At 48.9% G+C, this 20,798-nt stretch overlaps 2 protein-coding genes across 4 annotated transcripts in view; both read right to left on the reverse strand.

Moving 5' to 3' along the window:
• ALG6 (ALG6 alpha-1,3-glucosyltransferase) overlaps positions 1 to 183 on the reverse strand; it is a 29,810-nt gene extending 29,627 nt beyond the window's left edge. Inside the window, exon 1 of one of the 3 annotated variants that reach the window (XM_077928650.1) lies at positions 99 to 183. The gene's annotated coding sequence lies outside the window, so the exon portion shown is untranslated. The remainder of the gene's footprint in view (positions 1 to 98) is intronic. The other 2 variants (XM_077928648.1, XM_077928653.1) reach the window with 2 other exon arrangements.
• A 15,626-nt stretch (positions 184 to 15,809) lies between these two features.
• FOXD3 (forkhead box D3) lies at positions 15,810 to 18,649 on the reverse strand. The gene has a single exon (XM_028733234.2). It carries the CDS (start codon positions 17,290 to 17,292, stop codon positions 15,952 to 15,954), a length of 1,341 nt encoding a protein of 446 aa, XP_028589067.2. The 5' UTR covers positions 17,293 to 18,649; the 3' UTR covers positions 15,810 to 15,951.
• Positions 18,650 to 20,798: the final 2,149 nt, after the last annotated feature.

A 20,798-nucleotide genomic window follows, 5' to 3' on the forward strand; every position in this document is an offset into this window, starting at 1 on the left:
CTCGCTCAGGCCACCCCCTCCCCTCCCCGCCAGTCCAACACGCCACGTCCATTCCTTTCCGCGCGAGGCTCCCCTGCCTCGGACGCTCTCGAACTCACCGAGACTGACAGGCGCGAAGAGGAAGTTGAATGCGCAGGCGCGCGCCCGACCTGCTTTTCCTCCCCGCCTTCGTTGGCCAGGCACATGCGCAGAAGGTCCTCCTGACGCGGCAGCCGCGCGCGCGTCGTGACGTCCCTTCCCTTCCCTTCCCACGGATTGGAGCGTTCGGCTCAGTCGCAGCCTTGAGCTGAAGTGCTGCCTCTCATTCGGAAGCGCGCCCTGTCGACTGGGATGGTAGCCTAGGAACTAGGGCGATCTCTAGCAGAGCCAGGCCGGTTCATAGGCGAGCCTTAACCCTGCACGAGGTCGAGTTTGAACACCGTGTGGGTTTGCAATTGCAGCTCCAGGGAGTTCTTTGGTAGGCGTTTGTTACTAGAGAAGTTGCTGCGCCGTTGGCAGAGAAGAAGCAGGCTTGAATTCTGAGGGATGCTGCGCTGCATACTTTCTAAACAAAGGCTGCTGTTGTAGCACCACAGAGTAATAAGGCCGCAAAAGTTGCTAGGCTGCAAAATACAGTGGTACCTCAGGTTACATACACTTCAGGTTACATACGCTTCAGGTAACAGACTGCTAACCCAGAAATAGTGCTTCAGGTTAAGAACTTTGCTTCAGGATAAGAACAGAAATTGGGCTCCGGCGGCGCAGCAGCAGGAGGCCCCATTAGCTAAAGTGGTGCTTCAGGTTAAGAACAGTTTCAGGTTAAGTACAGACCTCCGGAACGAATTAAGTACTTAACCTGAGGTACCACTGTACTTTTCTAGGTGGCAGAAGCGAGATGGAGCACACTATATCAGGCAGCCCCACTGCGTTTCTGTGCTTGGCATAAAAAGGTAAAGGACCTCTGGACGGTTAGTAAAGTACCTTTACCTGTGCTTGGCATGAAGCCCTGATCTTCAGCTGATTGCAACCTGATCCAAGGTGGGTTGCAACAGGAGCACTACCACCATGGAAATATATGATAAAAGGTTAGGACATGGGTCCTCAGGTGCATGCAGGCCCTGTGCCTGAAAAGGTTTCCACTTCTGGCAGTCTGCTTGGTTTTTCCATGCTGGGTGGAGAGTGCTGTGTCCCTCCTCCACCATCCCAGTCACTCTTCTCTTGCCTGCAGGCAATTCCTTGCCTCCTCTGGCTACCAGGTGGGTGCTTAAATATAATGCTGGAAGGACATATACAGTGGTACCTCGGGTTAAGAACTTAATTCGTTTTGGAGGTCCGTTCTTAACCCGAGGTACCACTTTAGCTAATGGGGCCTCCTGCTGCCACCGCACCACCGCCGCACAATTTCTGTTCTCATACTGAAGCAAAGTTCTTAACCCGAGGTACTATTTCTGGGTTAGCGGAGTCTGTAACCTGAAGTGTCTGTAACCCGAGGTACCACTGTATAAAGAAGGCAGGTCCCTTCCCCAAGAAGATTGCAGTCTAGATTTTGAAAGTGTGGAGGCGATGGAAGGAAGTCTCCAGAAGAACCAGGGTTTCAACACGCTCTCAATCCCCAGGCTTGGCTCATTAAGAGAATTAATGAGCAAGGTTGTTGTGAGGATAAAATGGGGGTGAAGAGAACCATAGTATAAATGTGATGGATAAATGAATAAAATAATGACTGTTTCAGCCAGTGAACTTCATGGCTGAAAGGGAATCTGCATATTTGTGGACTTTTTCAGCTGCAGATAACCCCCCTTTTTGTTCTGCTATTTTAATATTTTGCTTCTGTTTGTTTTATTTTAGCTTGGGTTTTTTTATCCTACTCTTAACTCACCCAAAGGACATTTTTTATTGTGCAGTGTACAACTATCACAAATAAATAAATAAGTCGTTCCATGTTGGCTTAAAAGAAGCCCCCTCCATCCAGACACTAAACCTGCTTAGTTGCATCTAAGTTGTTATGTCATGAACCTTCAGGCTGCACCTTAGGATCAGGATATTTTATAGAATGGGAGCAGGATCTGCTTGTAGAATTCTGATGGCTTTGTAGTAGATTGGCAAGAAAAATGAAAAATCTGCCAGTGCCATGGCAGGTGTTGTACTAATCACTTACCTCTCAGCCTAAGTGTTCCTTGCCTGCAAAATATTAATTATTGATCAGATTCTTGGAAAGTTATGCAGGCCAGGTATAAAATGTTGCATTCAAGTCCCACCCTGATCTGTCATTCAGAATCAGATTTGTACTTGTACTATAATATGCAGGTTGTCCCCATGTGTTGCTCATGTAATGGGGCAGACAGTTGGTCCTGCCATCTACCACTATTTTGAACCTGGCTGTCAGGTTTTTCAAGCCCGCCCCTGTAGTAGAAGGAACTAACAGTGCAATATTAAGTACGTTTACTTAGAAGTAAATCCTATTGAATTCAGTGGGGCTTACTCCCATTTTAGTGGGATTAGGGGTTAGGATTGCAGAAGAGCTTTATAACTTGAGAATTTTCTCCCTAAATTTACACAATGGGCCTTGAAAGTCAGAAACCAGCCTTTCCATTAGACTAGATGAAAGCATGGCAGACAGTCAATGCTGCTCACGTCTAGGAGGAAATGTGTGCTTTACATTGTCCAGTCTCTTGTTAATGTCCTTAAAGTAAGTATCCTAAGCAACCGCCTGCACACTTTTAGTCTAAGTATTAGGCCAGCTAAATACAGAAAAGGAGAGAAACAGAAAGATAAACTGCCGTGTCTTTAACAAATTGCTTGATTGGTTTTCATTTATAAGACATTTTAAATTAATAGAATTCAAATTCTTGCTCATTGAAATCCAATTTTAATTAGTGGAATCAATGCCTGGTATTCTTATTTTGAAAATAAGTGAGCCAAATGGTGAGCTCTGAATTAGTCTGCAGCCACCAGATGGTGACTACATATTGGGGTCAAGGTGTACATATCGATGCAGATGATGTTTGCATATAAACTCTGTTAATACAGTCTAATGTTGTTGATGCAAGAGGTGGATGCAGAATTTTTTTACTCCATGGAACTGCTCACGGTCTCCCAATTGTCCATGTTCTATGTACACATGTTCAGCACACTGATCCTAGGGACTTTTATGAAGTTCAGTTTTACTAGTCCTAAAACAGTTAGCGTTATGTACTTAAAAGATACAGAGCATTGGTATTACATCCACAGGAAGTATTTTAGTCAACGAGTGTGTAATGTAGCAGGTAGACATGAACTTAGCACGTCTCTCCAGATAGAAAGGGGAACGGCCTCACCAACCATAAAATGCACTTAACAGTCTATTTAATAGTGGCAGGGTCCTTGAAAATGCAATATCCATGCTAATCCAGCCTATTCTAAATCAGAATTATTATTTTTTTAAAATAATAATAAGCCAGTAAGGTAAAGCCTCCCTCCCTCACATTCAGTTCTGATATTTAAACAGCTTGAGTAAACTAGATTGATTCTGCAATTTGAAAATTAAAGAGGTGACACACACACATTTGACTGAGACGGGGAAAGGAGATGTAATTGAACTTAAAAGTTCAATTAAATCCCTTCTACCCCCTGAAAGGGGAGGGGGGCACACCAGAAGGAAAAGAAAACTTCTTTCAGTTAACTGAATTAATTTCTATTCTTGTTGCAAAGGTGCCAAAAGGTTACACACACACACACACACACACACACACACATTTTCTGACTTTAAGATCTTACCACCAAGATCATTCACCCTCCCATTTAGGTGGCAGTTAGCCCCAAACCACTACTGTAGCATAGTGGTTAGAGTGTTGGACTAGGACCTGGGAGACCTTGGGCCAGTCATGCACTCTCTCAGCCTAACCTACCTAACAGGATTGCTGTGGGAATAAGATGAGAAGTATGCCATCATCTTGAGCTCCTTGGAGAAAAGCTGGGATATAAATGTAAAAGAAAACCCTGTAAAAACTGCAAGAGATTTGTTTCTCTCTCCATTATCAATGCATTTCTGTAGATGTAGAGGGGTACATCCTAAATCCACACAAGTGGTTGTGTCTTCAGAACCAAGGAGAGCAGGTGCCCCTAGCCAGGTTGTTCAGACTCAGGCTGCAGGACATGGAAGGCAGCCTGGGAGAGCCTACAGTTTTTCAGTGATGAACTCTACATGTGTGAACTCCTTTCTTAGACAATGTCAGATTTTCCTATTTGAGCGACATATATTTGGCCAAAGAGACTTTAGCAGTACTGTATATTTAAATCATGCATACATAGATATCAAATACATCTCACAGATACAGTCTAAGTAGTATTTTTGTGTCCTCATAGAATAAATAGAATCCAATGCATGTGTACTGAGAGGCAAGTTCCATTGTGTTCAATCAATCCTAACCCCACTTAGATGGTAATAAGCCTCATTGAAGGTCATGTCTACTTCTTAGTAGACATGGTTAGGATTGCAGTCTTACTTCTTAGTAAGCATGTTTGAAACTGAACTTAGTGGGACCTGTTTCTAAGTAGACATAGGACTGAGCTATCAATGTGATGAGTTTATCGTAGTTTTACCTGCCCCAGCCCTTCTTGATAAAAGAGTTTGCAAATTATTTTTTTAATGCATCATCAAGTCTTCTAGACTTTTGTTTGGGTCTAGTTTGGAGATTCTTTTTTATTTTAGCAAGTCTTAAAATTCAGCAAAGTTAGTTGTGATAAAATCCCATCGAAAACGAATGTGTGGGTCACAGGGTCAAGACCTGTCGCACCATTTCTGGACTGTTCCCTTCAAACAAACCATTTGAAGGAAGGGAGAAAAGTTGCCTGAGAAACCAAAGCCACTGAGTAAGTAAGTGCAGTGCCCTCCAGCATCGCTAGGCTACAGCCCCCATCAATCTTGACCATTGGCTGTGCTTGATGGGGTTGATGGGAGTTGGAGTCCACCATTGCCTGTCAACCCGTTGGCTAACCCTGCCAATCTTTTCCGGAGCTATTCACCATCGATTGCTTTCTATGTGCCTGGACCCTTAAATTAAGCACACATCTCCTTGGGAGGGAGCCCCTTTTACACCGATGCGGTGCTTCCTTCCCAACAAAAGCCTTAGGGGGCGCCAAGTCCTCCTTTCAGTCCGCCAGAAGGTCTAATACTGTAATAAGCTCACCTAGAGGAAGGTCAAGCTGGGGCTCTTGCAACTGAAAGTAAGGCACATATGAGCGCTGCTTTAAAAAGCCACCACCATCACCCGTTTGGCTTTCCAATTTCATTCTTTTGCACCCCTTAGCCCATAGACAACTCCTTTCTAATTCAGGGAATAATTTAAAAGTGCTACCGATTTCTCTCCTCCCCGCAGCTCAGAAAAGATCTTGGTGTTTTTTTCTGGCTTGCTGGTTTCTTCCTGATCGTTTCATCCAGGGTCTTCATCATTGCCCTGGGCGGCAGGCCAGGGAAAGGAGCGGGTCCACAGAACCGTCCAGCCCGCCAAGGGTTAACGTGAGGGTATTGAATCATAGAATAGTACAGCCTGGAAGGTGGCGCAAGGCTCATCTTGTCGAACCCTTCCACGCAGGAATCTTTTGCGCAAGGTGGGACTCGAACCCACGAATCCACGCAGGAATCTTTTGCGCAAGGTGGGACTCGAACCCACGATTAAGAATCTCATGCATCCCCAGCCTTTCCACCTCCTCCCGGATCAGACTTGACTCGCCCAGCGCCCTTCCGCGCGTCCTTAACGCCTTTCCCAACCATTGATCTCAGCAGAGCTGTCAAAGTCACGGCAAAAGCGACAGCGTCGCGGAGAGAGGCGCTCGACGGCCGGCGAGCCTTGGCTGGGGGAGCTCTCCAGGCAGCCCTCCTCTCCTGCTGCGGGCGCTGGAAACATTGCTAGCGCGCACTTGAACCAAGCGCCGCCGCAGCTTTGCAGCCTGGGACGGAGCAAATCACGGCAAGCTCCCAGAAGGAGCTGCTCTCTGCCTTTGAGAAAGGGATGTGCAGCGGCAGGGTTTCCCTGCTGTTAGAGGAGAATGAATTGGGGAAGGCAAGGCTGGGGGAAGCCCCACTCTTTCGCGTTTCCTGTTACCTCCCTGACTTGCAGCGCAGTCCTACTCGGAAGCAAGGCCCACTGAGTCTCATGGGACCTCGCTCCCAGGAAGAAAGGTGGAGTAGGATTGCGGCTGCAGTCGACGCATCAAGTCGATGGGTTCCTGGCTGCAACCCCTGCTACACTCGGTTCTTAGGGAGCGAGGTCAGTTGAACTCGGTGGGTCTCTATCCTGGGCGTGCATAGGATTGCTAGCTTACTGCATTCATATCCCAACTTTTCTCCAGGGAGCTCAAGGAGGAGCACGGGAAAACTTTCTGACAGTAAGACGGGAAAGATCTCCCTCGGGAGGTTGTGGACGCTCCTTCCTTGGAGGTTTTTAAGCAGAGGCTGAATGGTTATCTGTTGAATGGTCATCTGGATGCTTTAGCTGAGATTCCTGCATTGCAGGGGTTGGACTGGATGACCCTTGGGGTCCCTTCCAAGTCTACAATTCTATGATCCTTTGGTTCCCCAGCCCCCCTCCTCATTTAATCCCCACACACCAACCCTGTGAGGTAGAGGCAGCAACTGACACCCAATGAGCTTCATGGCTGTGCAGGGATTCAAACCCTGGTCTCCCAGGTGCTAGTCTGTGACTCTCCAACCACTTTCCCACAATGACTCACTTTGTTAGTCATCAACCAATTAATTGAGGGAAGGGGACCCCAATGCAGTGGATAGAGAATAAACTTTCCAAACAGGTTTAATACCTGGTAAGGTAAAGGTAAAGGACCCCAACAGTTAAGTCCAGTCACAAACGACTCTGGGGTTGCGGCGTTCATCTTGCTTTAGTGGTCAAGGGAGCCGACGTTTGTCCACAGACAGTTTTTCTGGGTCATGTGGCCAGCATGACTAGGCTGCTTCTGGCAAAACCAGAGCAGCGCACAGAAACACCATTTACCTTCCCGCCAGAGCGGTACCTATTTATCTACTAGCACTTTTATATGCTTTCGAACTGCTATGTTGGCAGGAGCTGGGACCTCACCCTGTCGCGGGGATTCGAACTCCTGACCTTCCGATCGGCAAGCTCTAGGCTCAGTGGTTTAGACCACAGCGCCACCCACGTCCCTTTAATACCTGGTACCTCCAGTTAAAAGGATCAGGAAGGGAAAGGCCACTTGCCTGCCAGTCAGAGTCGACCAGGTTTCCACCAACTTGGGGCACTCCATCTGTTTTGGACCATAATTCCCATCGCCCGAGCTGGGTAGAAGGGAGTTGTACTTCAGAGCCAGAGTGTGAATGCTGGGCTAGATAGCAAATAGTCTGACCTGGTTGGATAGCTCAGTTGGTTAGAGCATGGTACTCATAATGCCAGGGTTGCAGGTTCGATCCTTGTATGGGACAGCTGCATATCCCTGCATTGCAGGGGGGGTGGACTAGGTGATCCTCATTCTCTGATATAAGGCAGCTTTCAAGGCAATCAATAGAGGGAAACAATTGCACATGAAGAAAAACAATAGTTCCGAAGGGGGGGAAGCACATTCCATGTATACCACCTTGTGGTTTGTGGCTGATACAGCTGACCATGCTGATACTGGGGGGGAAAGTGTGCAAAAGTGTGCCTAAAGTAAAAGAGGTTGGTGTAGCTCAGGGACACAAGGATCAATGGGGCTTTGGATCAAGGGGACCCAAAATTATTGGTGCCCCACCCTTGAATGCTCAGTTTGCAGTCTCTGTGCCCTACCCCCTGCAGGAGCTTATCACCTATCATGGACTTCTATAATGGAAAGCGAACGGGTGTGGATAAGGTTGGAATGCAATCTTCCATTCAAGCCCTCGCTGCACCCACAGCTCCAAAGCTGCAGCTAAACAAGCATAGTTCAAAGCACTATGATACCCTTAACTTCAGTAGCGGTTAAAACAGTCCTGTAAGGATGGCGAGTATTATTAGTCCCCTTGTTGAAGAAGTCAGTAGGTTAGCTGGTCAGTTGTGAAGTCAAACACATGTGAAATCCAATGGGAGGAGAGAGGCAAGGGGACTTGGAATAGAAAAGCAGTGGGTGGGAATGGGGTTAAGCACTCTTCTGCTGATTCTCTGCTCCAACCCCACCTCCCCAAAGCCACCTTTCATTCACAAACAGGGCTATCAGGTTCTTAAGTACGTTCTTAGGCCCTAAAGTAGAGGTAATAAACTCTTTTTGGCCAAAGTGCTGCATTTACCCCTGGTCCACCCACCCGCCACCTGCCATGTGTGGATGTGGCTAAAAATGGGTGGCCACTCCACATACGCATGTGCACACAGGCAGATAACCCCCCCCCCAAACACAGCTGATCCACTTCCATTCATCAAATGATTAATCTGATGAATGGGGAGGGTGGCGATTTGGATCCCCATTAGGACACTTGGCTCAGCCTATCCCAAGGATTTACCTACCTTAATATTCCGTGGGGTTTTTTTTTGCTGCAGCGACTCAAATTGGTTGAGTATTGGGGCTTGCAATATTGCGGGTGCACATGTGCACATATTAATATATTTTTGAATATATTTAGCATAGGAGATAACTGCTTTAAACTGAATGCTTCTCTAAGCCTCTTGATAATTTTGCCTTCCCTTTCTGTACCTTTTCCAGCACTGCAATAGCCTTGTTGAGGTGGGACAACCAGATCTGTACAAAGTGTTCCAGATGTGGATGTGCCATCAATTTGCACAAGAGAATATCAGCACCAAATTTTATTTTCCATCCCTTTCCCTAAAGATCCCTTGCATGGACTTTGCCTTTTTCATAGAGCCATGACCCAAATTGTTTCTTTCCTAATTAGTTCATAGCTAGTTCAAACACTATCAATGTATCTATGTGAAATTCATGAGGGTTTTTTGCCCCAGTGTGATCCACTTATACCCAGCTTAAGTTGGCAATTCACCCAGTTTGGGGAAGATCCTTTTGCAGCCTTTCCTACCCCTTTTGGTTTTTCAGACATTCAGGTATAAAATCCCTCCACCTGCAACCTAAAGTGGTACAATCCAGGAAAGGCTTTTTCACTCGATTATGCAGATCGTATAGGCCGGGCGTTTAATATCTGGCAATACAAGCAAAAGATGTAACTTAACAGCTTGGGAAGAGGCTGGCTGTTGCTGTGGTAGACAGCACATGCTCTGCATGAACGATAAGGTCCGAGGTTCAGTCCCTGGCATCTTCAGGCACGGCTGAGACAGGCCCCTTCCTGCCTTCCCAGAAGGCGGAGCTAGATGGACCAATAGAGCCAGTGTGGCGTGATGGTTAGAGTGCTGGACTAGGACATGGGAAACCAGGGTTCAAATCCCTGCTCAGCCAAGTTCACTGGGTGATCTTGGGCTGGTCACCATCTCTTAGCCTAACCTACCTCACAGGGTTGTTGTGATGATGAAATGGGAGGGGGGAACCATGTTACACCCCCTTGAGCTCTTTGGAAGAAAAAGGTGGTATATAAATATAATAAACAAAAATAAATAAAATAGTCTGACTCAATATGAGGCTGCATAGTAGCTTAGAAAAGGTGAGAGAGGTGGCTAAATGTCCCTTCTTTCTATGAATAGTGTGTTTCATTACAGTTAATGTTTTTAATGGGATAGCTGCATAAAACTGAGAATAATAAAGCCACCCCCTGTCCCAATTATTATTAGCAAGAACAGGGTATTGATTCCCACCCCCCAACATGCATACACACACACACACACACACACACACAACTCTATCGGTCTCTATACACAAGTTCCTCCATACACCAGCTGCCCCCCGGGATTAACCCTAGAGATGTAGGGCAGCAATGACATTTTGCTATCCATATACAGTACATACTAAGAGCTGAGGTGTGTGTTCTTGGGTGGCATGGACTCTATGAAAAGTGCCATAGCTTTTCCCATCAATTTGTCCCAAAGTTTGTATAGTTGGGGGAAGCAATAGCCTCTTTCCAAAAATTCCAAGTCCTCCAAAGAAGCCTCATCCTAATGTAGCTTTACTTCAGTTGCTGAGCCACCAGGTAAGGCCTTTCAGCTTCAGCACAGGAGAATCCAAATGGGAGAAATGACAAAGACACAATCCGTCACCAACTGTTGGCCCAGCCAAACCTCCCCCCCCGTTCGTTATAAGGTAAAGGTAAAGGTAAAGGGACCCCTGACCATTAGGTCCAGTCGTGGCCGACTCTGGGGTTGCGGCGCTCATCTCGCTTTACTGGCCGAGGGAGCCGGCGTACAGCTTCCGTCCGGGTCATGTGGCCAGCATGACTAAGCCGCTTCTGGCGAACCAGAGCAGTGCACGGAAACGCCGTTTACCTTCCCGCTGGAGCGGTACCTATTTATCTACTTGCACTGTGACGTGCTTTCGAACTGCTAGGTTGGCAGGAGCAGGGACCGAGCAACGGGAGCTCACCCCCTTGCGGGGATTCGAACCGCCGACCTTCTGATTGGCAAGTCCTAGTCTCTGTGGTTTAACCCAAAGCGCCACCCGCGTCCCCTCGTTATAATGTACAAAACCCTAAATGGCTTGGGAACAGGCTACCTGAAGGATTCCCTTCTCCTGATGAAATCTCCCGACTTTTCGACAGGTAAACCCCATATTATGTGAACAGATGTTTTGCCAGTGAAGCGATGTGTTTTTCTTCAACGCTCTATGGTTAATCTGCATCCTTGCTATAATTGTTTTATTTAACTGGGTCTGACTTTACTGTGAGAGTTATTGGGATGTTGCTGACTTATTATCTGTTTGGATTTTATTGTTAGCAAGATGATTCTTAATGGAAAAGGGGGATATATGTAACAAAATAATAATAAACAACTAAAAGGGTAGTGTTCAACTAAGTCTTACTCAGAGCAATCCCATTGAAATTAATGAACCTGCCTAAGTTAGGTCCATAAATTTCAATTGGTCTGATTTGAGTATGACTTAGTTGAACACCACCCATTATCTTGTTACTTTGAAAATGCTCCAGAGGACAGAGTGTCATGTCTGGTTAAAACAGGCGTTTGTTTTAGTTGAACAGTTGGGTGTCTGGAGGATGGCAGAGAAGAGGAAATGGAAGAACAAGAAAATGAAAAATTCTGGTGTTCTGAGAATTTGGATCGTGGCATGGGCGTAGCCAGGATTTTTGTTAGGGGGGCTGGCCTTTTGTTAGGGGGCTGGTGGCGCTGCTGGAATTGGGAAGAATTTGCCTTCTCTTTTGCCGCCATAGTTCTGGGCAGGAAGGAACGGGCAGGTCCTGGGAATGGGGTCCGAATCGTGACCAAGATACTACTATCTCTATCGCCCCCTACACCCGCGCTTACTATACTGCAGCAGCCAACCAAAAGAGCAGAATTGGGTTGTTTTTGTTGTAACTACTACTCTTCCACAGAACTTTATTTTTTTTGGGGGGGGGGTGTATCGAGATGCATTTACTCACCTACATTCCTTCCCCAATTCAAACCAGATGAAACACAAACACCCAGGTGTCTAGCCTGAAAAATATGACGTCCCTCTTGACATTGACTGACGCTTCAGAAGGGTCAGAAGGCAAACGGGCATGTATTCTGCGAAATCAATGCCTAGCATTCGAGATCGATTATCTGTTCCCCATATTCCCCTCCCGCCTTTCTCTCGCCTGCCTATATATCTGAGCATCTGGCCCACTATATCCGCCTCCTCCCGTGTCTTGCACATCTCCCCATTAAGCCGCGTAAGGATGACCATCTCTGAATGATCACAACGATAGTCATCTTCTCGTGGCTTTCCCTGGGATTCTCCCCCAGTTTAGCCTCTAAAATGAAAAGTTCTCTTCCTCCTCTTGCCATGATATGACGAAGCCCCAACCCAAGATTCAAGGATAAAACGAGGCGCCCCTCTTTCTGTCCCAGTTTTCATTCAATGGGCCTGGAGGCTGGAAGGCAACGATCCAAGAGAGCAGGAGAACTCTGCGCACGCCAAAAGCCCCCTAGAGGCGTCACTCTGCCACTACAAGGCTGTCATCCTTCCAGAGTCCAGCTTCACCTGCCTGCCTCTTCTTCGGACTTTTTCTCCCCGGATTCCTGGCGGTAACATCAATGGCCGCCCTCTTCCCTTCCTTCCTTCCTTCTCTCTCTCTCTCTCTCTCTCTCTCTCTCTCTCTCTCTCTCTCTCTCTCTCTCTCTCTCTCTCACACACACACACACACACACACCCCCCACAGCTCCTTATGCCTAACACTAATAATTCCAAATGCGCTTTCCTTTGGCCTTCAGCACAGGCACCAGCCATTAGGTTTGCGAATGCAAATGCCTAGCTCTTAACTATTCCCAGCAGCTTGGACACAACCTAACGCCGTGGAGAAGGATTCAATTTAACTCAAAGGATCCACCTCTGAGCTGGTCAGAGAGCGGGGATCGCCTTAAGAAGGAGAAGCGCCTCGATCTGGATCCCCGATCCTTCCTGCTCGGATCAAGGAGCTGCTCTGATACACGCAGAAGGAGAAAAACAGAGAGAATTTTATAATTCCTGTTGAAACTGGAAATTCCCCTAGGTCTACACCTTGGTGCCTGGTACCCAAGCAGCAATGTCCTTCCAGATTATCATGCCCTATATATTCTCTTGCACGCTACGAGACAAAAAAAAAGGTCCAAGCAGAAAAGTCTCGAGGTTTTCCTCCCCCTTTCCTTTCTGTCAAGCGGAGCCAATTGGGCAGAAAGTTGACGGCTCTCTTTCCCTTGCCCTCCCTCCTTCTCTTCTACCTCCAGATGATGCCCGGGGACGCCTTTGGGTGTTGCGTGGACCTTATTCCACTTTAAAGCAAAAGGCTTCTGGTGACCCTCAACACACACACACACACACACACACACACACACACACACACACACCCTGCCCTCCGCCAGGGCCGCGAGGTATTGGAGCTATGCGCGGAAATATGAAGGGAGTAATTTTATAAGTAACAAAGGATCAGGGCTGGAATGAGCCCTCTGTTATCCAATGTCATGGCGAAGGCCTGGCTCAGCAGCAACGGCGAGCCGGCCCGTGAATTCAAGAAGAGCCCCCTTCCTCTTTTCCCAGGGGTATCAGCTAAATATAGACCGGGGTTTTGCACAACCCACGGACCATTTGCTGTTTGTGTAAAAACCGATTAGCCAGACACAACTGTGAAACAACTTGTGACTTTTATAGCGGCAGCAGGGAGAGAGGCAGCAGCGCACCGAGCAAGTTAAATCCGTTTCTCCGGCCTTGGAAGAAAAAATAAATAAAAGGAAAAGAGAGAGACAGACAGACAGACAAGCAGAGAGATTTTTTAAAAGGGGAAAGAGCGAGAGAGCGAGAGAAAGAAAGAGAGAGAGAGAGAGAGAGAGAGAGAGAGAGAGAGAGATATTTTGGTAAGGGGGGGCAGAAGGGAGCGAAAATGGGAGGCCACGGCGACCCGACGGGGGGGGGACGGGACACCCACACCCCCCACACCCACACCCGGTGCTTCCATGTAGGGACCTGCTTGAAAAAGCGGCTGATACCTAATCGCCCGCTTGGATGAGCTGCCTGTTTGCCTCGGAGTGTCAAATGATTAGCAGGTCCTTATTTATAAAGTTCAAGCCCTCGCTCTCCGCCTCCTCCCCGCCGCCCCCCCGTCACCAGGCAGCTTACTTTATTTTCGTCCACATATCCCGAGGTCTAAATGTTTACTTAGGGTGGAATAATATTTATGGTTTATCTGGAAAACAAATTGTGCACCAGGCAAGGACAGCAGCCCTCCTTAAAGGCGCATCCAGGCCAGTATCCAGCCTCTTGCCTGCGCTAAAGGAAACTGAGCAAGGCCCGTTCCTGACCAGGGACAGAGCAGAACGAAATCCTGGCCTTCCCGCAACTGACAAAGCGCATGTTTTGTTCCAAAGAGAGAGGGGTCATTTGCACTTCCACTGCCATGTGTGTATATATATAATACATAGATAGAGATATCAGATATATACCCCCCGCGCGCGCCATACCCATATTCCCTACCCTTTGAAGCTTTCGGTTGTCTCCTTTCTTTCAGAATGCAAACAAATTCGCTCCAAAATGGTTCTATCACGCCATAGGGTGGGATCTACATTCTCAGAAAGTCAAGGGGAAAGGCGCCCATTGAGTCAAATGGCTCCCCTCTCCACCTCCTCGCCAGGCCCTTCCGTGACTTAAAATATGACCCCAAATATCCCCATTTCTCTAACCACAGATCTCTATCTACAAGGCTACTGATATATAGGAATAGCTATAGAGACGTCTTTACCCGATAGGACACAGCAAAAAGGCACGATTTCCTGCTTCAAGACATTTTTTTCCGTCGACGAGAGGTTTGTAACGCACACCTTCTTTTTTCCATTGCGCCGCAACCTCACCGCGTAGCTGCTTGTTAAAAGAGGAGCTTTCATTCACAAAGGTGGGTGATTCTGGGTTGTGCCCTATACCTTTGTTTCTATTTCAGGAAGGGGGAAAAAATCAAAAACCGTTCCAAGCCTTCAGTTCGAAAACCTGGAGTTAAACCCCAGTATTCGCAGACATCGCACAAAGCGACCCACGCCTTCAGAGTCGAGCAGGTGAGAAGCCTGACGCCTTTTCCTCTGCTGTAAAAGCGGGAGGAAATGCATTATTTGGGTAAGGAAAAGGAACCTTGGCGGAGAATTAAAGTTAGCCGGTTATTGGATGAGAATGGAAAACATAATTTATTTTTTGTTAATGCTGATTCCGTCTTTAATTCGATTTCCTCTCCTATAGCTTGGGGGTGTGTGTGTGTTGTCCTTTTACCACCACCACCGAGAAACAATTTGGCCTCAGCGAACAACCCTGGTCCAGCTTGCTTTATTAACGAAGGCATTTTCAGTAACCTGAGATCTTAAAATCTGTATATAAGATCCTTTGCGAAATTAAAACTCGCGCTGCGTGATTTTGCAGGTATTTAAATAGGAAGTTGTCTTTATATGTTTTCCATCATCAACATCATTATTTAAAAAATGTTAAGGGCGATATTTTTCGTGGAATCTGTGATAGCTACCCTTCGCTTATTCCGTTTTAAGGCATCGGAATGCCCACCTTTGCGGGGAAGCGAACCCCAGCGATTTAAATTGAATCTTCTCCCACCTGAGGGCCTCGACTTCCTACCTGACGCCGCGAAATTGTTTTTCCACGGCATCTCCTCTGCCTCGAGTGATTTCACACGCTCCCATCAGTAGGAAGTCAATAACCAAAAGCACCGTTTTAAAAATTTATTTACAAAGCTGTGTACAACACGAAGGGATAACATTTAGAATACATATATTCATTCATATATAAACAGACTTCTATAATAGAACGGTAGGGGAATTCCCCTATTTCATTTTTTGCTCGATTTCTTTTTGTTATTTTCTTTTCCTCCTATCCAAAATCAAAATGCCTCCCCTCATTATTCAGGTGTGTGTTCGGGCTTATTTTTCCCCTGCCGAAGGAAACGACCGAGGAGAATAAGAACCTTCAACAAAAGTGAAAGTTCGGGGCTCCCAATCCTTTGCTTGCGCGCGTGTGTGTTTCCTTTATTTCCCCCCCAAATGTGGCTCGTTTTAAAAAAATAAAAACCGCAAAAGGGAAGACAGTCTTTTGCCTCCCGCTTTCGCCCGAATACAAATATGTACAAATACTTTGCCGTGGGGTTTTTGAGCGTTAGGCTTTTTTTTTTACCTGCACAGACAGACACAGCATTCCTTTTTGTACGTGTGAGCGGGAGCGCGAGAGTTTTTAAGCGCTGGAGAAGCGTCCGTGCAACGGTTCGGCCTCCAAGAGGGCGCCGTCCACGAACCAGCGACTGGAGTCCCAAGAAGTCCGTGGACTTTGCCGCGTTCCCTTCTTCTTCGGAGTCTCTGCTTTCTGCGGAGACGTCGGGTAGAAAATCTTTACGGCCGTTTCTTATTATAAAAAAACCCAAGAGCCGTCCTAAGAGCAGGAGCGCGAGAGGGGAAGCATCCCGCGGGGGCCCCGTCGAGCCTACTGCGTCTGCCACTTCGCCTGCACGGGCGCGGCAGAGGCGGCGGGCTGCAAGAACTGTCCCGAGATAATGTTCGTGGGCACGCTGAGGATAGGCGCGATGGCCGCCGTGCTCCGCGTCAGCGAGAGCGGCTGGTGCGCCAGGAGGCCCGACTGGACGGTGACCGGCGGCCGCAGGAAAGTCTGCGCGCTGGCTGCCGACGACGTAGCGACCGGCCCGCCGACGCAGCCGATGATGTTCTCGATGCTGAACGACGGCCGACTGCTGGGCTCGGCTTTCACCCCCGACGAGGCGGCGGCTGCGGCGGCGGCGGCGGCTGCAGCGGCTGCGGATCCGGCGGCGCTGAGTCCGCTGAGCTGGATCTGCAGGCTGGGGCTGAGCTGGGAGTTGAAGGCTTTCCGGCTGAGCTCGCTGGACGGCAGCAGCGGCACGGCGGGAGGCAGCATGGGCCCGACGGGGGGGATGTAGGGGTACTGGAGGGCGGCGGCCGGGTGCGGGTAGGCGCCGTGGGGCAGGCCATAGGCTCTGCCGTAGGGCCCGGCGGCGGCGGCCGAGGCGGCGGCGGCGGCGGCCAGGCTGTAAGCGCCGAAGCTGTGCATCATGAGCGCCGTCTGTTCGCGCAGCTGCTCCTGCTGGTGGCGCTTGAAGCGCTTCCTCCGGCGCAGGAAGGAGCCGTTGTCGAACATGTCCTCGGACTGCGGGTCCAGCGTCCAGTAGTTGCCCTTGCCCGGGTTGCCCGGCTCGCGGGGGATCTTGACGAAGCAGTCGTTGAGCGACAGGTTGTGTCGGATGGAGTTCTGCCAGGCGGGGAACTTCTCCCGGTAGTAGGGAAAGCGGTTGCTGATGAACTCGCAGATGCCGCTCAGCGTCAGCTTCTTCTGCGGGCTCTGCAGGATGGCCATGGTGATGAGGGCGATGTACGAGTACGGAGGCTTCACCAAGCTGCTCTTGGGCTTGCCGCCGCTGGAGGCAGCAGCAGCAGCGGCCGCCGCGGCCCCCGACGGCGCTCCCCCCGACGGCGCTCCCTCCTCTACGGCCAGCTTCTCCTCGACGGGGCTGCCGCCGTTGCTGCTGCAGCTGGTCGTCGTCTCCGCTGCCTCTTTGGCCAGCAGCAGCTCTGCAGCGGCCGCCTCGTCGAGGGCCAGCTGGACTGGCAAGCCCGACGACGCGGCCAGCGCGCTGGGGCTGCAGCCCGCCTCGCCGTCGCTGGCCCCTCCGCCGCCGCCTCTCTCCTCCAGGCCGTCGTCTCCCTCGCCCACCACGTCGATGTCCACATCTTCGGCCGTCAGCACCGCCTGGCCGGACATGTCGCTGGAGCTCAGGCTGCCGGACAGGGTCATCACCGCTGGCGGGAGGGTGGCGGGAGACGGAGAGCGGGGATTAATAATAATAATGATATCGCGGGTAATACTACTACTAATATTTTTTTAAAGAAAGCAAAACAAAACGAGGAAGGGTGGGGGCCAGCCAGGCGCCCGGGAGCCAATCCAGTCCCCCTCCTTCGAAGATCCGTCTCCAACAGGTAGCGGAGCTGGCAGAGGAAGAGGCTCCCCCCCTCCCTCCTGCTCCTCCCCCCTCCTTCTTCCTCCTCCTCTTCTTCCTCCTCCTCTAGCTGCCGGCCTCGGCGCCTTCTTCTCCCCGGGCAGGCATCTGGGAACAGCTCCAAGTCCTCTCGGAGCGATCTCTCAGCCGGGTCTCCCTCTTTCTCTCCGATCAAGGATCAGGATAGTGCTGGTAGCAGCGGCGGCGAAGAGGGACTCCCCCGCCAGCCCCTCCGTAAAGGACAGCGACGGCAGCAGCGACGGGGCGGCGGCGAGGAAGAGGAGGAGGCGAGGACGGTGGGGAGGGGGGGGCGTCGGGTGGGAGGGGGAGGAGGAAGGCGGCTGAAGCTGCTCTCCGCTCCAACTCCTCGCCTGGCTCCTCTTCCGGGCTGGGGTCACTTCAGGGGTTCTTCCTCGTCGGGGAATCGTCTCCGCAGGCGGCAGGAGAGCGCGCATCGGAGCGCCCGGGCGGCGAGGCTGTCCCCGGCTGGAGGGATCGCGCGATCTGCTGCTACTGCTCGCAAGTCATCGGAAGTGCCGCCGGCGCTGCAGGTTAGATCCCTGTCGAGCCGCTCTCCCCATCGCGGGGCTGGGAAGCTCCAGCCACGGCTCCAGGCTTTGACTATAACCCCCCTACTTCTCAATAGACACCTCCTTTCCTCTCCACCTCTCTCTTCTCTTTTTAGGATCTTTCTCCCTCTCTCTTTCCTGCCCTCTCCCTCCTTCTTTTCTTGCCCCCTCCCTCTAAAGGTTTAGGCTGGTGGTGTTGCGCGGGGGGGGGGGAGGTGGTGTCTTTGCAGCCAAGAGAGAGAGAGAGAGGGAAGGAAGGAGGGCGGGGGAAGCGACGGGCGTGAGGAGGAACTCGTTGGCCACTTTGAAAGTCCCTTTTGAAAAAGGCTCGCCTGATAGATTACTTTCCCCGTGCAAGATATACTAGGAGGCGGGGCCACGTGGTTCCCTGACGTCAGCGCAGCCCCGCTGGCAAGCCAGGCAAAACTCAAGTTGTTGCGCGGAATTGTCAACAAAGGGACAACAGCGGCTCTCGCGCCCCCTTGATCGCAGCCGAGTTATCAGTGCAGCCCCTTCAGGGAGGCTCTGGGGGTGGCGGGGTGAGGAGAGAGAGAGGGAGAGAGAGAGGGAAAGAAAGAAAGAAAGAAAGAAAGAAAGAAAGAAAGAAAGAAAGAAAGAAAGAAAGAGCACCTTTGCCACGTGAAAAACACACAGAGACACTCACAAGCCTCCTCTTGGCTCTTCTTTCATTTTAAAAATCTCGTCCGGCAACTTTCTTCTGTTGGGAACGAAAGGAGCGCTAAAATTATTCCCTCTACGCATCTGTCAATAGAATAAAAAATATCAAAAGGCTGAAATTTTGCGAAAGGAGGAGGAGTTGCTCTTTTTAAAAAGTCCATGCTCTTTCTGTCAAAGTAAATAAGATAATGTCAGATAACAAAAGGGGGGAAGGAGTCTCCAGCTGTGCTAAACTGGCCGGGATCAAATTCTGAAGGGATCATGGCCAGGACCAAGGACCAGCCACTGGTTTATTAATTTATTTTAATTTATTTTTAGAACACGCACACACACACCAACAGCCACCACCAGAACTACTTTTGGTCTGTAAAAATTCCCCCCCATTGTTTTGTTTTTTCTTCCCTTCCTCCCCCAGCTTCCCAAACAACGGCAGCATCTGTTGGGAGCCGAAGATAAGAAAATAGCTATTGATCAATCTATTAGGTCAGTTGCAGAGAAGGAATAAAACAAAAAAAGACGTAAAACAACAACAACAACAAACAGAGAAACAAAAACAAAAACCCGCACCACAAAAGAAAAAAAAAGAAAAAAATGTAAATGCAGAAATCTTTAGGTAGTGTCTTTGTTGTGACTGGTATTATTTTGCGAGGTGCTAACGAAGTAGAAAGGATGGCACTTTAGCATATGCAAAAGTAGGAAATGGGGTAGGCGGGGGGGGGGGGAGCTGTGTGCGAATGAAAAAGCTCCATTCAGCTCCGATCAAGGTGGTGTTTCTCCCAAGGAAGCAGAGAAGCTCGGGGGGGGGGGGGAGAGAGGAGGGAGTCGTCAAAGTTTGTTGCAAATTCCTATTTCCTTTTCTTGTGTCAGCGATGTCAATGGAGAGCAATAACTTCGGGTTTAGGTAGGAAACAGCCCGCTCCGTGGGTGGCTTTGTTTTGTGTTTGTTCATCCTGAGTATTGTTGCAATAATCGCCTGTGATTTGGGAGGCGATGTGGATAACAAACACCAACAACCGTCACAAAAAGGGGAATTGGATGATGGGGGAAAGGACAGCCTTCAAACAGTTCCAAATAAACCAGAAGGCGATATACAAACACAGATTTAATTTAGATACATAGATGGTAGATAGATAGATAGATAGATAGATGATAGATAGATAGATAGATAGATAGATAGATAGATAGATAGATGATAGATAGATAGATAGATATAGATAGATGATAGATAGATAATTATAGCTATATAGTTATAGCTATATACATATTGTATATGAATATATACAAAATGTATATGAATATTATTTTGCAGACAAACCAAGCAATATATATATATATATATATATATATATATATATATATATATATATATATATATATATATAAAATATGTGGGTTTATATAACTCAGTGGCGTTACTTCTTCCAGCGCAGTACAGTATCTGTCATCCAGGTTAGCCTATAAAATGTGGGGTCAGTCTTTGTAAGGACACGGGGAAGCTGCTACGGTGAGGGTGTCGCGCTGGGGAACTAAACTGGGGAATAAAGAGATCGAGGGGCGAATATTACACGCGTGGCACTGGGAAAATACATGATTGATTTATTCCGTCTCCCTCCTCCACCAAACCCAAAGAAACCGGGGAGGGGGGGGGGAAGCCATGGGAGTAAATCTAATTTTCGGTGTGTATGTTGCCTCTGAATTGTTTGTTCACACGAGAGGGGATAGGCGTTCGCTGTTTCACCTATTCGGGAAACTGGGGCAATCCGAAGTTTTCGAAACTGCTGAGCCCTTGGCTTGCGGGGAGGTGGGGCTGCTCCTCTGCCGCCTAAAAGGGGTCTCTCTCTCCCTCTCTCTCTCTCTCTCTCTCTCTCTCTCTCTCTCTCTCTCTCTCTCTCTCTCTCTCTCTCTATTTCAGCGTAAATTTGATCTGCTAAATGAACACGAAGGTAAAAAGAAGCCGAGCTGCAGGGTATAGCTGTCAACGTTTCCCTTTTTTTAAAATGGGATATTCCCTTATTCCGAATAGGATTCCTCGCAAGAAAAGGGAAAAGTTGACAGCT

This window comes from Podarcis muralis, chromosome 5 (genome assembly GCF_964188315.1).
Source record: "Podarcis muralis chromosome 5, rPodMur119.hap1.1, whole genome shotgun sequence".
In the NCBI taxonomy this organism is placed as follows: domain Eukaryota; kingdom Metazoa; phylum Chordata; class Lepidosauria; order Squamata; family Lacertidae; genus Podarcis; species Podarcis muralis.